This window comes from Ambystoma mexicanum, chromosome 2p, assembly GCF_040938575.1.
Source record: "Ambystoma mexicanum isolate Mex_15411 chromosome 2p, UKY_AmexF1_1, whole genome shotgun sequence".
In the NCBI taxonomy this organism is placed as follows: Eukaryota; Metazoa; Chordata; class Amphibia; order Caudata; family Ambystomatidae; genus Ambystoma; species Ambystoma mexicanum.
Window position 1 is genome coordinate 86,740,824 of NC_090923.1, and position 16,656 is coordinate 86,757,479.

At 44.2% G+C, this 16,656-nt stretch overlaps 1 protein-coding gene across 4 annotated transcripts in view; it reads right to left on the reverse strand.

The window, feature by feature from the left end:
* Positions 1-1,135: 1,135 nt before the first annotated feature.
* The window catches only part of NDUFAF3 (NADH:ubiquinone oxidoreductase complex assembly factor 3), a 69,238-nt gene continuing 53,717 nt past the window's right edge, over positions 1,136-16,656 (reverse strand). For all 4 annotated transcript variants that reach the window (XM_069643310.1, XM_069643308.1, XM_069643311.1 and 1 more), the window contains one exon: positions 1,136-6,871. In XM_069643310.1, the coding sequence (XP_069499411.1) occupies positions 6,773-6,871 (99 nt within the window). In that variant the 3' untranslated portion in view covers positions 1,136-6,772. The remainder of the gene's footprint in view (positions 6,872-16,656) is intronic.

Here is a 16,656-nt window from a genome sequence, read left to right on the forward strand (position 1 = left end):
AATCTTCACAATTCTGTCTAGATGTGACGCATGCTAATCTCCACAATTCTTTCTAGATGTGACACATGCTAATCTTCACAATTCTGTCTAGATGTGACACATGCTTATCTTCACAATTCTGTCTAGATGTGACGCATGCTAATCTCCACAATTCTTTCTAGATGTGACACATGCTAATCTTCACAATTCTGTCTAGATGTGACACATGCTTATCTTCACAATTCTGTCTAGATGTGACGCATGCTAATCTCCACAATTCTGTCTACATGTGACGCAAGGCTAATATTCACAATTCTACCCCATCCATAACTGTTTAAAATGCAAACTGTGTCTGACTAACTTAATTGACGATGCAAAGTATGGTAACCTTACCAATTGAGGCTAGGTTCAGAATGGCTATTTTATACAAGTGGGTTAAATGTAGACTATGGCTGATGAACACAAGTAAGCCGAGTGCCTAGGGGAAGTAGGATATTAGGTAATGAGACAGGTGGGGTAGTTAATGGAGCACAGTAACAGCTGTACTCCCTACCTACACCACGCTTACCTTATCAGTCGCTGCCGGTTGACAGCTGCAGACTTTCCAGGCGAACATGGGCAAACACGGACATGAACTGCTTCTTTGTGAGCTGCTCTTTGCCTTGGGGCCCTTAGCCAAAGGGGCTGCCCGGGTAGGAGTGCTGCCCTGGGAGACTGTCCTAAGTAGGCAACAATGCCCAATCACGGGGAGGGGAGGGCGGGTTGCAGGAACTGGAAAGGAGATTGAGTGGGAATGGAGTCTGCAAGCACTATAAGTACTTTTACACTAAAAAAATAATAAAATGTTTAGAAAAAGGGAATTATTTACTTGCCAAAATAGCAATCACCTGGCCTCTGGGGCACACGGGTAGTGCAGAAGCCTGCAAGGATCTTGGACCCTCAAAGAAATGAAAAACACAGCAACGAGGAGCAATCAAAGAGCGGGGAGGGAAGCGGGCAAGCTGCAGGGACTGGGAAGGAGCTAGGGGTTGGGGTGGGAATGGAGTCTGCTAGTCCTACCTGTAAAAGGCTTTTAAAGTGTTTGAATAGAGGGGGGAAAGAGGTATTGGTCATTACAGAGCACTGAATTGTGCACACTGTACACAGACCACCAGCGTATTGCTCATGATGCCATTTATTAAGAAGTGTAGCACAATAAAACATTGTTTCTTTTAATTCTGTAGTCTTGTAATAAATATTCAATCACACTGTATTGTTGTACACAAGGCTCATCATTGTGGAGCATGTTTCTTTCAGTTTATAGTGCTTGCAATTTAAGTTTTGCCTTTACAAAAGCAACTAAATAAAAGCACAGAAAATAAAGAAACCCAATGAAATAGGCTATTCTAAATGGAGAGGTTGAAACATGGAAAGCGACATGGGAAGGAACTATTAGCTTGAAAGGTTGGGGGGCTGAAGGTCTAGCAAGGGCTATGAGAATGTCATACTGTACCGCCTATGATACCATTCTCATAAGGGATTTATGGGATTACTACTCTTTTTTCACTGTGAATCCCGGAAATTTCAATTTTCCTTTTTAATCTTTGCACTTTTTCCTCACAGATAAATGCAGGAAGACCCCAGGCAGCCCTTCCCCAACATCCCCATGCCCAATTAATACTCCTACCCCACTTACCATCTATATTTGTGATAAAAAGTGCAAAGATTACTTACATTTTCGGGTTTGCAGTCAGACACAAGTGATCCTAGTTCAAGGGTGTTTATTAAACTGCACTCACAAGTTGGAAAAATGCCTCCTCTAAACCTAAATCTAAGATGGGGCAAGCTACGACCAGCGAATAATAATAATAAGGCAGTCCTAGTGGCACCTTTTCAAATAAAAAGGCCTATACTAAAAAAAGAAACTATTGCCAATCCTTACAACTAAATACAAAAAGGAGTGTGGTTTACGGTACACAAGAAAGAAAGAAGTATTCCCAAATGAAAAGTCAGGATGTGGTAGCCAGGGGTTTCTCTTCCCTGTGTTTTGAGAACGGGACAAGGCGGTACTCAAGCTTTCCCAGCATGAGACGACAGTTATGTTTTCAGCTATCAGGACCTTCGGAGGTTAAGTCTCTTTTCTACAAAAAGGTTTCTCGCCTCCGAGCACCTGATGTGGTCAAAGTAACAAAACAAAAAGTTCCTTTCCGATTGTACTTTGGTGATGATTCTTCACCCGAGTCGCCCTCTTCCAGGCTCAGACCCCTCTCGAATATCAGCCTCCTTCCGTCGGGTTCACTCTGGCTTGTATTCAAAAGATTTCTCTGTTGCATTCACTTGTCGATGGGGTGATGTCTTTTCACCCCTGGACCCCCCTCTTGCGGGTTCAGTCCCTTCTTGAATAGCAGCCTCCCTCTGTCAGGTTCACTACGGCTCTCATTCATATGCTTTTTCCTTTTGTATTCACAAATCTTTGGGTGACAGCTTTTCACCCCTGGGTCCCCCTCTTGCGGGCTCAGACCCTTCTCACAATGTTTGCCTCCCTCCGTTGGGTTCACTTCGGCATTCACGTGTCGTTGGGTGATGGCTTTTCAACAGTGGGTCCCCCTCTTACGGGCTCAAACCCCTCTCGAATATCAACCTCCCACCGTCATGTTCACACCAGCTTTTTCTCAAAACCATTTAATCTGTGGCATTCACAAGCCTTAATGTCTTTTTAAACAGTTCACTATGGACATCCCTCTGTCGGGTTCACTCTTGCAAACACACTGTTCATTGGGACTTCAGGCCTCTTCTATCGGCATCCCTCAGTCGGGTTTACTCTTTCCAGTCTCGGCTATTTCTCCTTTCTCACTATGCAGGATTCATCTCCCTTAGCTTTCCAATGGTTTGGCAGTCAAAGACTTCGACTGTACAGAGGATTTTGATAGACCCCTGCATGACCACTCTGACAATTTCGTTGCGGTTCTACTTAGGCCTTCTGGTATCGGTAGTTTCACCAAACGGGAAATCAACCAGAGTCTCTTGAGTAAGCACCACATGGTGCCGGACCCTCTGCAGCTGGTTTCCCCCTAATTTCTTAACAGTTCTTTGAACTTTCCATAATTTGTCAGTTGCAACTTTCGTTCAACACAGTTCGGTTTCTTATCGGCACTCCCCTCGACTCGCCGGCTGTGATGAACCACTTGGCTTTTCTGGTCTCCGGAGTGAAGGCTGGTACCACGGTAGCAAGCGTCTCTCGCTGTTCTGATTATCAGTGTAGGCGTGCTGCGTGTACAGTTGACATCTGCTGCAACACACGCTGGCTATTGTTAACTGTCTTACAATTCCTTTGCGGGTATGGGCCGGAAAGGGCAAGGTCACTTCTCTCCTTGTCACCCTTTCGGTTCTTGCCACCTTTCTCCTCCTCTCGAAATGCCCTCCTCTTGAACTGCTGTGCTTGGATAGCTGTCTCGTTGTGTGGTATGCCTTGCTCATCATGTGCTCCACCATTTATCCCTGTGGGAAAGGGAAAGGGCCGTCTGGTGTGTGTGGTTCTGGTCAATTGCCTGACCATTGGGTTGGGACATGTCGGGTAAACGGCACTGTTGTTAGTCCGTTGTTTTCCACGGTATGGGAAAGTGTTTGTGTTAGAAAAGACGGGGGTAGGAGTTGCTTAAGTATCCAATGGGGTAGGATGAGGAAGAGGTGTTATATTGAATTATAACCTTCGTACAAAGGGGTTTGGTAAACTCAGAAGGATGAGATTGGTAGGGTTTGTGAAACAAACTGGAATGACCGGGATTATTATCATGAAATGCACATGGGATTTGTGGGAACAGTAGTGTTTTATCAAAGTAGACTGGGTGTTTGGGAATGAATTATCAGAGGGATTTGGAGAAGAATGATTGGGAGTATTTGGGTAGGAATCAAGGCAACAGGGATTCTGGGAGATATGGTTTTCGATTCTAACAGGGTTTCTAATGGATTTACCAGATGTGGAGGGGATGTCGGATTCTGGTATAGGAGGTTCATTGGGTGGAAGGGCAGTTGTTGGTACAGCCTATAAAAGCCTCAAGGACCCAGTCTTCCTCATCCCTTTTTCTGGTATAATACTCTGCATCAACTGGGGCAATCTCCTCCTGCTCGAAAGCCCCCCCATTCGCCCGGGCATAACCCCGGACTCCCGAAATCCTCTCCCAGGTGATCATCCCTCGCTCATCCACCCCCATCATTGGGATCTGAGAGCCCCAGCCCTTCCCTGGCCACCTGAATAAGGGATTCTCGAGGTCTGCTTGGGAGAATACCCTCAGGTTTCTTCACACATCTGAAGAACTTTGTAGCAATTACATTTTTTTTAAAGCCACTGATATGGTCCCAATCAGTGGCAAAGGAACCAAGAAGCGGGCAGAGCATCCTGGTTCCTGCACTCATGGAGGAGCCGGAGCACTCCCCAATTAACACACCAGAACATCTGAATGACTAGTGAGGTGCAAGAGCGCACTGTACCCACACTCAAGCCTGCAGATCCCCAGCATGCCACTCTAATGGGCCGTGCAAGGCTTGGGAAGGAAAATCTCCCTAGCCTTTCATGGCTTATTGGGCATTCGAGCGGGAGAGGCCAAACTGTCCCTTTGACAGTTAAAGCCAGCCTAGGGGCACTGCCTTCAAGGCAGCAAGCAGCTGAGGGAGCGCTCAGTGTGAACACTGGGCTGACTTAGTTAATCCACAATGGGTTTTACTTTGGGGCCCATCGGCCATTATTTATGTGCTGCCACTGAATTTAGAAATCGCTGTCAAATCTCCCATGAGGAAATAGTTTTGACGCTGTTTCGAGAAAATTATCTTTTTGCTTTAAATAACTGATTATGAACATTTTAAAGTTCTTGAAGCGATGTACGCATCCAGTAAAATCAGCAGCCAGTAGTCCTAACATATAAGTTAAATAGTACATTACAACATGTGAGAAAGACGCTGGAAGATACGTTTGTGGTGAATGGAAAATTACATTTATTTTTACAGAGATGACTAGTACTGTGACGTTTTAATTAGTAGACTTATGCGCTGTTTGATTTGCTATGATCAGGAAAGTCATTTCTGACAGACTGACTATAGCAAGGACCTCACACATCTAGTATTTGATACTGCACTAAAAGGTGAGGCGAGTACAGTTAAAAGAAATAAAAGCCTACAGAAAATGATTGCAGTTAATGTTAATGTGTGTATATTTAGTATGAGGGGTAGTTGTGGGGGAGAACCCACATAATACTGTGCATTTACTATTGCATGCAAATAACAATGTTGGAAGGTACGAGAACCTTAATAATCTTAATTCTGTCCCTTGTATTTGATGGGTATACTAAGCATATGAAGCACTCCGACCACTGCCCTTCACAGACAGCTCCCATTTAATTTTCACACTTTTCCATTGTCACGCCCCCACACTCCCTGGCTCAAAAAAATATGTGCAATGTGGGCAACAAGGATCTAGCAATTGGCCAATGAGGGGAGGGGGTCAGTCTGTAGACTTCACCCATCACCATAATTGATGTGCCAAGGATTATGGGAGACATGACATTTTGGTTCAGAGAAATGGCTTTGCACTCATTTCAGTTTTTAATATGTTAGTTGGCAGGAGGACCCAAAAAACTGAAATTTGGCAAAGTATTTACAGTGGAAAGTAAAGGTGTAGGTTTGCTGCACTGAATAGGGGAAGGTGTTACACATCAGCTGCAACTACCAAATATATTTTAGAGAATTGGACAGCTGAGGTAAAGTGGGGTGCAAGGAGGGGGATGAACAAGTCATCAGCCAAACCACTGACGAGCAATTTTACTGCTCGATTGAGACTGCTGCAATGGTTACATGCTAGTCAAAAGCAGTTCTAATTGCACTTTTTAAAAGGGACAACAGCGATGAGGTGTGAACCCTGTTGGCCTGACCTCGTCGTGGGGGTAGTTAAAGGGAAAACAAGAATGAAAGGAAGATTGGTGGACTACAGTGAAAACACAGAAATACAAGTTCCGAAATTGAACTATACGTCCTAGGGCTTAGATCCCAGGAGAACAATTGATGTGATTTACCTGAACTTCAGAGAATTTTAAGAGAAAAGTTGCATGCAAGATAAGTAACCTTCATATGGGTCCATAGGCGGTAAACTGGAATATTAAATAGCTAAACCACAGGAAACAAAGGGTGCAAGAGAACAGGTTTCGACTTTTCCAAAGAATAGGGACACTTCCTCTCTGCATGGGGCAGAGTTGATAATCCAAGCAGGGGGAAATAAATATATGTCAATAAATTAGAATTGGCAGCAGTCGGTTCAGCAAAAAGTTCTTTGCTTGGGGTGAAAAACCCAGGACGAACACGGCATTCCTGCAGAAAAAAGGCAACACAGAGAGGCATCTTGTAGTATTAAATTAAACAGTTTCCTTTGTTGCACAAACAATATATTTCGACTGCAATCAAAAGAAAAGTATCCTAAGTTTAAATGTATGGAAATCAGATTTATGGACGTTGACGATCAATGTGATCTTCAGCTGCGGTCAGATCATTATTTGTACTCTGCTGAGAAATACATCTGAAAAGCAAGCCCACATGTTGGCTTATTCATTTAAAGACTATGGCTGCAGTGTGCGAACATGGGCCATGCCTCAACTGATTCTTTCCTAGAAGTCTCACTGTTTTCCCCTGAAGAGGACACATTTTGTATGCATCAGTAGCCAATGGTCAACCTGCGTGTGTAAAACACAGGAAGCAGTCCAGTCTTTGGAGTTGGGCATTTCTTTGTGCCCCAATTGGCCTCCTCGGTGTAGTTTTCTAAGAGTTGTCAGGCTTATGCAAATTCTCTCTCAACGTGGAGTGGAGGGATCAGGGCAGCAGCAGCGAGTCGCCTTTCACTGGTCAAGAAGTTGAATGTTGCACAGGCGTTGGCCTGCAGAAGAAAGCAGACAAAGTTAGATCTCACACAAAAGCAAGAGTTGATCACGCTGCGTCGTCTTTGAATACAGGTGTATGGTGTGACATGTCATACAGTGCCCTTCAATTACTTTCTGACACCATGAAATCTCAGGTTCACCTTTTGAAAGCGTAATACCCGGCAGCCTCAATGAACTTGACTCCTTTATGTGACACTATATTCATTATTTTCTGGCCCAACAACTTATTTTGGCTGGAACTGTCACCTAGCAGATCTTTGGGACCCTGGGTACTCAGATGTAGCTGCCCAAACATCGCTCTCTTATTACTAAAAATGAATTTCTAACCCCAATTTCTTGCGCAACTTTTGGTGTGGCAACCTGGACAGTTTTAGGCCACGTGGGGCAAAGCATGTAACAGTCCCCCTAGGTTGAGCTCTGTGTGGCTTCCAGATTCCAGAGGGGAGATTGCCTGATACTCTGAGTAGTAACTTGTCATCATAGCTCAGCACATACTGCCTTTGCCTCAAATCAGACCAACATGGAGGGCTAACATTCTTTGCTGACCTTCCCTGACCCCTTTTCTCCCAGGAAGCCCCATCTGGCTGTACCAGCAAAAGAGTAATAACTTTACCCAGCTGTGATGGTTTTGACAGTTGAGAACCCCCTAACCCACATAGAAGAAAATATTTATCAGTGGGGCAGACCGTGAGGTGTTTCACTGATTCAGCATGACAAGAGTTTCTGTGCACACAAATATTTTTACATAAAAATATGAACAGTTTTTAAGCAAGAAGAACAAGTTACTTACTCCTGGTAACGTTCTTTCGTCTGGATATTCCTTCCACGTAGTCCTCATCTTATGAGTGCTTCGTTTCCTGCTTCGGAAAAACATTTTCTTCTCAGCAGAGGGCGCTGTGCATCGAGACGGTCAATGTTCTTAGAATGGATTGTGTCCTCTCACGTATATGAGAATATTGCTTTGGGAGTCTAAGCTCTTTTGGAGGAGGGAGTAAGAATTTGACAGTTAATGTTTGTCAAGAATGGAGCATATAACTGCCTTCCCAAATCTTCCCTCATTGTTAGAGGTGTCTAAACAATAATGTTTTGTAAACGTGTGGATGGTGGACCAGGTAGCTGCCTTGCAGATATCCTTATCTGAACTCCCCTCTGAAGTGCAGAGGAAGTTGCCACGCCCCTAGTGGAATGAGCCCTTGAGGGTTCTGGGGGATCTTTCCCAGCTAGCTTGCAGCACTCCGAAATAGCCAATTTGTTTGGTAACTGACAGACCTAGTTTCTATCCAGCAGTGCTTTAAGTGGGATAAGAAATTGATGGGGGGTCCTCGTTTGGGGACGTGGTAGCCACTGTGGGCGTGGCCTAAAATTGCAGAAATCATAGTAGGGTGCACAAACAAATATATAAATGTATGTGAGCATTTATATATTTGTATGCGTACTACTATGGTTTGTGTACTTTTCAAGCCACCTTTTATAAACATAGACATTTGTAACATATTTCTATGTTCATAAAAGATGGCTTGAAACGTACACAATTCAAGCCATCTTTTATAAAGCCTTGAGGACGGACAAAACCCAAGGTGGCTTTGTCCGTTGACAAAGTTTTATAAAAGATGCCTTGAATTGTGTACGTTTCAAGCCGTCTTTTATAAACATAGAAATATTTCTACGTTTATAAATGATGGCTTGAAACGTACACAGTTCAAGGCATCTTTTATAAAGATTTGCCAAAGGAGACAGGCGGCTCAGTGATCTCTGCTCTGTGCAGAGATCACAGAGCCCAAGGCGTCTTTCACCCTCTGGGAACCCGCGGGCTCCGTGATCTAATCTACATATTAGATCATGGAGCCTGCGGGTTCACAGAGGGTCAGTGACCTGGCTAGGGCAAACAAAGGAACTGTAACTTCCATGATGACCCCTCACAGGGGGGGGGGGGGTCATCAGAAAAGTTACAGTGACTGACAGAAGTGCCAGCCAGCCTCAGCGACACTGTGGCTGGCTGGCACTTCTGTCCACTTGCCTAACGTTAAACTGGCGGGCGCATCTCCCGTTGCGGCTGCGGCGGGATAATGCATCCTGCCATGGCGTGGTGGGACCGGAGGGCCCCCGCTCAGCCCCACTTTTTGGAGACTGGCGGGTCCCGGCCCCGGGAGGCCCCGGCCCACTTAAAGCACTGGTATCCTGTATAAACAATGAAAAGTTGGTTGTGCCGTCGCAACTTTGCCATCCTTGAAACATAAAAGCTTATAGCTCTCCTAGCTTCGAGTCTATGAAATATTTCCTCTTCCCAGGCCAGGATGAGGTGGAGGACAGAAGGCCGGAAGGACAATCTTTTGTGCTAAATGGGAATCCGATACAATCTTGGGTAGAAAAGAGGGTTTGACCTTCTGGACAACTAATCCTTGTAAAAGGGTGGTAAACTCAGGTTTACATGTTAAGGCCTGCCACTCACTCACCCTGCAGGCTTATGTTATTGCTACTAACAAAACAGTTTTATAAGTTAGCAACCTTAAAGGGGAGGAATGGAGTGGCTCGAAAGGAGCAGATGTCAAAAACATTTAAACCAAATTAAAGTCCCAAGTTGGAAATTGGAAAGGTGTAGAAGGAAACACATTTGGGAGACCTTTAAGAAATTGAGTCAAGGGAATTTTGAAATAGGATGCCTCCCTTATAGATAACCCTCGACTGCTCTAATCTGGAGCCCCAGATTTGCCAAATGCAGCAGAAGCTATGCGTAGGCGTATCGCATTGAAAAAGGTTCCACATCTTTCTCCCTACACCAGCTGCAGAACTTGTTTCAACGGCATTGGTATACGGATTTTCTTGCTGGCCTTCTGGCCAAAAGCAAAATCTCCATTGCGTCATCCTGGAGGTCCGAATACTTGTATCTCAGCCTCTCGGAAACCATGCACGATGGCTGAGTGTCTTGACCTCTGGATGGAGAACCCAACCCCCCTCTCACGAGAGAAGGTCCTCTCTTTGTGGAAGACGTATTGAAGGGCAGAGGGACACGTCCAGAAGGTCCAGGTACCACGTTATCTTGGTCCAGTCCGGGGCAATAAGGATCATGAGTTTCTCGAACTTTCTCAACCTCCTGATGACTTGAGGAATGACGGTCACTCAAGGAAATGCGTACAGGAGTGGAAACTCCCAGTCCACTATGAACGCTTCTCCTAGAGCTCCTCTTGGGTGAAATTCCCTGGAGCAGAACAGTTCGCACTTCCGGTTGACACTGGTCGCAAACAGATCCACTTGACTTCCCCTCTCCGGCAAGGTGAACTGCTGATCGGGAGATTCCTTCTTGAATTTCTCAGAACCAGAGGGAGAATACCATCCTTTGTTCCTCTCCATCACAGGTACTGTTCTATAGCATCTTTCTCTAGCAGGGTCAACATTTCCTGCAACAGGAATGGGTCTGGAACATTTAGCGAATGGCTTCCTAGTGGATGATGCCGAGGTCTCTGTATGAAGCGGAGGCAGTGACCTTAGACTACTGTTTCCAGTGCCCATGCATCCGAAGTAATACCTTGGCGTTCTTTCAATTGCTGTGACAGTCTGCCTCCCACCAGTGTCGTGCATCAAGAACGCTGAGGTTTTGAGGCTGCTGAAGCAGAAGCTGATGGTAAAGATTCTGCTTGGGCAGACTTTGCACCTCTCCCTCGTCCACCACAAGGGAATCTTCTTTGACCCATTTGACCAGCTTGTCCTCTCACTCTTCCAACTGAGGAGTAGTAGCGAAAGGACCTGCCTCTACAAGATGATCTGCTGGGGTGAAAAGGCTTTTGCTGCCTGATAGCAGCACCAAGAGACTTGGCTTCCGCCTTTGAGGTCTGCCGTTTCTCAAGGCATTTGTCAGCCTTATTACCAAATAGGTGCGAGCTGTCAAAGGGCATGTTGAGGTGTCTAGAATGCACATCAGGTGCAAACCCTGACTTGCCCAACCATACAAATCTGCGTATGACCGTGCTTGCTGCCATGGCTCTGCTAATGCAGTCAGCAGTCTCCAGACCTGATTGCAGAGACTCACACATGGCTTCCTTACTATCGTTTATCAGGTCAAAGAAGTCACTGCAAAGCAATGGAACTCCTTGCTGCTCTCCCTGAAAACAGAACCCTTGCACCTTGTTTTTCTTAAGCCCATCAAAACATGTCTATTTACTTAAACCTGTACAGGAAAAGCATGCACCGTTATGCACCGCTACCATGCTAGGCCAATACGCAATCATGATGTGCTAGCTGTATGTAACGCTCTAATGACGCAATCACATTATGTAAGCCCTCTGTAACCAAATCCTCTTCCATGTAACACTATGCAACACAAAATGCAATACCTCTGTAACTAAGCCCCTCTCCAGGTAACAGCACCACGATGCCTCTGGGCTGTTTGTGTGCTTTATAAATGCAATAAATAAATAAATAAGCTGTCTCTTTCCTCACTTTCAGGAGTGTGATCAGCCACCATTGCTATGAATAAATCACAATTACCCTTGGTTACGCGCTTCCAAAAAAAAGCGTTTTATTTTTGTTTTCACAAATCTAAATTACGTTGCTTCTAATTTTCATCTTTTTCAATTTTTTCTTGAAATTTCACGATTGTTTTAACAGTTTTGTAAACAGAATTTGTCAGTTCCTCATTACAGTTTTGTAATCCATTCATCTGGTGTTTAACAGTTTGTATATTCCTCAACCATTCGTCTGGTGTTTTCACGATTTGTCTATCCCTCTACACGTGTTTCCCCATCATGTGAAATGGTTCCTCAGGAGGGAGTGTTGCCGGAAAAGATTTTGGAAACGGGAGAATGAATGACATGGGTTGTGTCCCCAAAATAATATTTAGAGATTGCATGACTGATAAATTAGTTAACAGTCCTGAATTTTCAGATTTTATTATATGAAAAAAGGCACTTACGTCTTTGTTTCTGCAGTTGAATTAAACTTGTTCCGTTGTCCGTTTCCCTTTAATTACAGTGTTTATTTACTTCTCAAAACGCGCACCAGGCAGACCAAACTTCATTCGGGCGCAGTTGTTAACTAAGAAATGACATTTGGCTGTGGGGAGCTGAGGGGGGCTGTATAGGCCCTATAGTTAGGTTCACTTGAATAGGTAGGCTTTCAACTCTTTCCTGAAACCCTCTAGAGACTTACATGATCGTATGGCAACGGGTAGCTCGTGCCATACTTTTGGGCCAGATACAGAAAACCTCCTATCGCCTTTCGATGTACATTTGGTACGTGGAGGTCTCTAGTAGGTTGGTGATGGTGAATTCTTGTGATCAGGTATCTGGGTGCAGTTTTATAGTAGCACTTATACATGAGGCATGCCACTTTAAATTGTACTCGATCCTCCACCATAAGCCAATGGAGTGCTCTCCGAGATGTTGAAACATGATCTCTTTTCTTTGGGCTATAAGTCTAACTGCTGCATTCTGTGCCCTCTGGAGTCTCAACATCTGTTTCGCTGGAATCCCTATCATCAAACTATTACAATAGTCAAGATGTGAGTTTACCAGCGCTCCTACAACCCCGGAGTGATCTTGGGCTGCTTTCCTCTGTCTGCAGCTTCCAGTAGATCGTCCTGGACCACCAAGAGGGCGGTCTCTGTCCCATGGTTAGGGCGAAACCCTGATTGGCATTCATCTAACAGGTCTTTGCTATCTATAAACTGCTGAAATTGGCTACAAACCACTTTTCCCAAAATTTGGTTGGCCAACATAAACTGGCCACCGGGCGATCATTTTTCAGCACCATCGGGTCTAAATTCGGCTTCTTCAATAACGGTTTCACCAAGGCTCCTTTGAGGGAGCGTGGAACGCAGCCCTCCTTCAACGATTTATTTATAAATGAAGTTTTAATGGGGCAAGGTTAGCCGCCAAACGAATGGCGGTACAAGCTGGCATAGGAAAGGCCAGTTCTTTTGTGGGTTTTAGTTTTAATATTAGAGCTTGTGCTATTTCCTTCTCAATGGCCTGAAAACAAAAGTTCTCTTCTTCCTGATTTTCCTCCACCTCTATCTCTTCTCCAGGTTTTTCCCACTTTTCTATAGTCATTACGTCAGTAATACTTTCCTGAATATCCACATTTTTTTGTTCAAAGAAGCGATTGAACTTATTAGCTTGTTCCTTTGAGTCAGCTGTGGGTACTGCCATACATTTGGGGTTCCTAAACCTTACCACCACCTCAAATAAGGCTCTGGCTTGGTTACCTGCTTGCTTGATTTCAATTTGAAGGAAATCTTTTTTTGCAGCAAAAATAGCTGTTTTATATTACTTTAAGCAGACTCTCGCCTTCTCAGCGTCGCTATCTGCTTTGGAGGTCCTCCATAGTCTATTGGCCCGGCATACCTGTTTACGCATCAGCCCCAGTGCTGGGCTAAACCAAGATTTCAATTTTTTTACTAGCTTTAAGTTTGAGCGGTGCGTATTCATCGCATATCTCTTTTAGGATGGCTGTTCCTTTCTTGAAAAATTCTTCACAAGGGAGGCCAGGGTCTAGATTTGCCAATTGCTTCTCCACTTCCTCCCCGGGGATTTTTTCCAAATCCGTTACCCTCCGGCCCCAGACTGGAGTCGCCTCCCGCCCTTTCTCCTTATGTGAGCCTTTAATAGAGAATAATTGCAGGTAGTGGTCTGACCACAGAAGGGGGATAGATTTACAGAATTGTGCAACCCCTCCTCTTACTGCCAGGAGGTCTAAACAGTGACCCTTATTATGGGAGGGGTCTCTGGTAATGACGTCTAAGTCATGATTGCCTAGGAGTTCCAACAAGGCACCATGGTTGGGATGGGTATTATCCCTCTCCAACCTAATGTTCCATTCTCCTAAACATAGTACATTTTTATGTTTACTTCTCATTAAGGTGAGGTGTGCATCTAGTATTTCCGAAAGTTAAGTAGGGGGCCAGGTGGTCTATAGCCCAACATCACTTTTATAGCTGGAGTATGGGACAGGAAAATTGAGAATTCCCCGAACTGGGCATTATTGTTCCAGTCCAGTTTCTCCATGTGTGAAATGGTCAGGGAGGATTTATAAATTATTTCAATGCCCCCTCCTCTCTATTGATGATCTGAATAGTGTACTTCTCGGGTATAAGCTTATGAAATATTGTTTGTGACCCTTCTGTAAACCACGTTTCAGTTAGGCATAGGAGTTCCAGATCCAACTCTTGGATTAAGTCTCCCACTTCCACAGCATGAGCCACTGCTGAGCGTGCATTAAGTGATGCCATTTTTATACTGGCATTCTCCTCCTCTTGTACCATCAAAGCATCCCTTTGTAGTCCATGCTGCCGAATTTTGTTTAAACATCTCAAATGCAAATGGCCCTACGCGTGATCCCAAGATCACAATTGTGTAGGTGTGTAACTTACTTTAATTCCCCTTTTTTTCATCCTCTCGCTTCCCCTTAATACTGTGGCTCTGCGACCTTCACCTGCGATTCCCGTCGCTCGCCGCTCCAGGCCGCAAACAGGCCTAAACAGGCTTCGCGTCAGCGCTTCCCGCTGACGCGAGCAGTTATAGGCTGTGTCTGGGATGAGTGACGTGCCTCAGGCGCATCCCCCGCACATGTATCTGGGTAGTGTAGTCCAAGTGGACCTATGCTCTACCTAGGATCCCAGATATACAAAAAAATGCAGGTGCGGGAAGTGCAGTGTTACAGGATTAACACAATAACACTTCTATTATTTTACCAGCCTCCCCCACCAATTTAGAGCTTTTCCCAAAGCTGTTCAACACATTTTTAAAAATACGTGCTAAAAGAATTAAGAGGCTAAAATGAGCATACAAGTTAAAAATGAGCATTCACTTAGTCACCTATCGGCTAACCTGGGCTGAAAGCCACTTCCCACAACTGTTAGCAGTCTAACTCAGTAATGTAATGGTTCATTTACAAACTATATAATCTTATTTTCCATCTATTTTGAAAGTAATAAATATATTATTTGAATCATCTTACCTCTGTGTGGATTGTTTTTCTTCCTCACTCGTTTCCGTGTGTCAGATGGACATAATCCATTGACTGACTTAACAATGGCGGTTTTTATATGTCTACGTGTAGACGTTTATGCGTAATTAAGCGTGTGGTGGTGTCATCACGTTTTAGGCTGCCATTTTGTATTGGGACCAGAAGCGATGAAGCTTAGCCTGAGTATAATCTATACCATGTGTTTCTGAGACAATTGAAGCCCTGTTGTTACCGGCTGGGTGTTATTTCTGATCAATCCTTATGTGAACTTTGAATTATATTTATTATCTTGTGATTCTTTTGCAATTAAAGATGGAATTTGAATAAGGTGACTACGCCATTTTGTGTGAGCATATTCAAATATGCATTTTCTGAAATTAAAGGGACACATTGTTCATAGTCATTAGAAAGGGCTCTCCTTGTTTTTTATCTATAATTGTGTACCAGTCGTTATGAGAAGATTATGCTGGTTCATTTGAAATCTTGTGGCATAATTACAGATGCACATATGTAAATCATCATGCTGTGTAACATTTCAATATCTAAATTATGTATGTACCGATACCATGATCATAATTATAAAAAATGTCCCATCTCGGAGTCTGTATTCAAACCTGTTATGCAACAGTCCATATTACATATCCAGATAGCTTCCTGCTGTCTTAACACTTTCTTTCTATTTCCACCTATTGATGGAATGTTGACAATTTCTAGTCCAAAAAATGTTATTCCATCAACATTGTCCCGTGGGTGTTCTGATGCAAAATGCTGTCCCAATGGATATTTCAAGCATACCAAACGGCTATAACTAACCCCAAAAACTCACTATCAGTTGTCTAATAGGCTGCAAATATATAATTCAGCCGCCATCGCTATGCAGTCCCACAGGATGAACGTGAATTGTGCAAGAGCACATGTAGAGTTAGAGACTTTTAAGCCATTCTGCTAGCAGAAAAAGACGTTCTTTGCTCAAGAGTCAACACGTTTATCATCCCTATCAGTTCGATACGCAACATGCTTAGAGGCGGATGCAGCTGCTTGCACTACTAGACTCTCCGTTGTCTGATGTATTGACAGGTAGCCAGGGTCGCTACTGGATGGCCTGTATTTCTTTTGTGAGATTTTTTATTTACTACAGGGCTGGACTCTGGTTCCTCCCAGTTAGTTTAATATGTCCGTGAGGTCATCTTGCTCAAATGAAGGAGCTGGCCTACTCCATCCTAGGAACTCTACAACTCTAGACATTAGGGTTCTGTATAAAGCATCTGCATGATCAGCCCGGTCCAGTTTCAAAAAATCTAGCTCTGGACAGGGTCTACCCCACTAGCTGTCTGTAGGGTTCCATGTAGCCTCCTAACCCTGGTCTCTTCTGAAATGAAGCATTTAGGGATATTAGCATCTTTAGGAATACCATGGGTATCCAGTTGAAGACCACATGGAGGGGTTTAATCTGAAGTTTCGTACCCCTCATATTGAGGTTAAGGATTTGAAAAAAATCCTTTTTAGGTAGAACCTTTTCTTTTTCCCGACTTTGAGACAAAGGCGTCGATGAATGCACAGTCAGCATTGTTTTTTTTCCATCGGTGTCGACGTCTTTGGCGTCGATGGTATCAACGCTTTCTCCTTGGACTATGAGGGATCGACCCTCGACTCAACGGTTTTGCCTTGGTCTCATAATTGTCATAGCATGGACACTTTTCTTATGTTTCGAGGAAGACCAGGACTGTTCCTTGAAGATTTTACACGTTTCCTTTCTAAAGAGCTCCCACTCATCTTTGGAGGAGGACTTAGTCGGCAGACTACGCTCATTTCATCTGTGGAA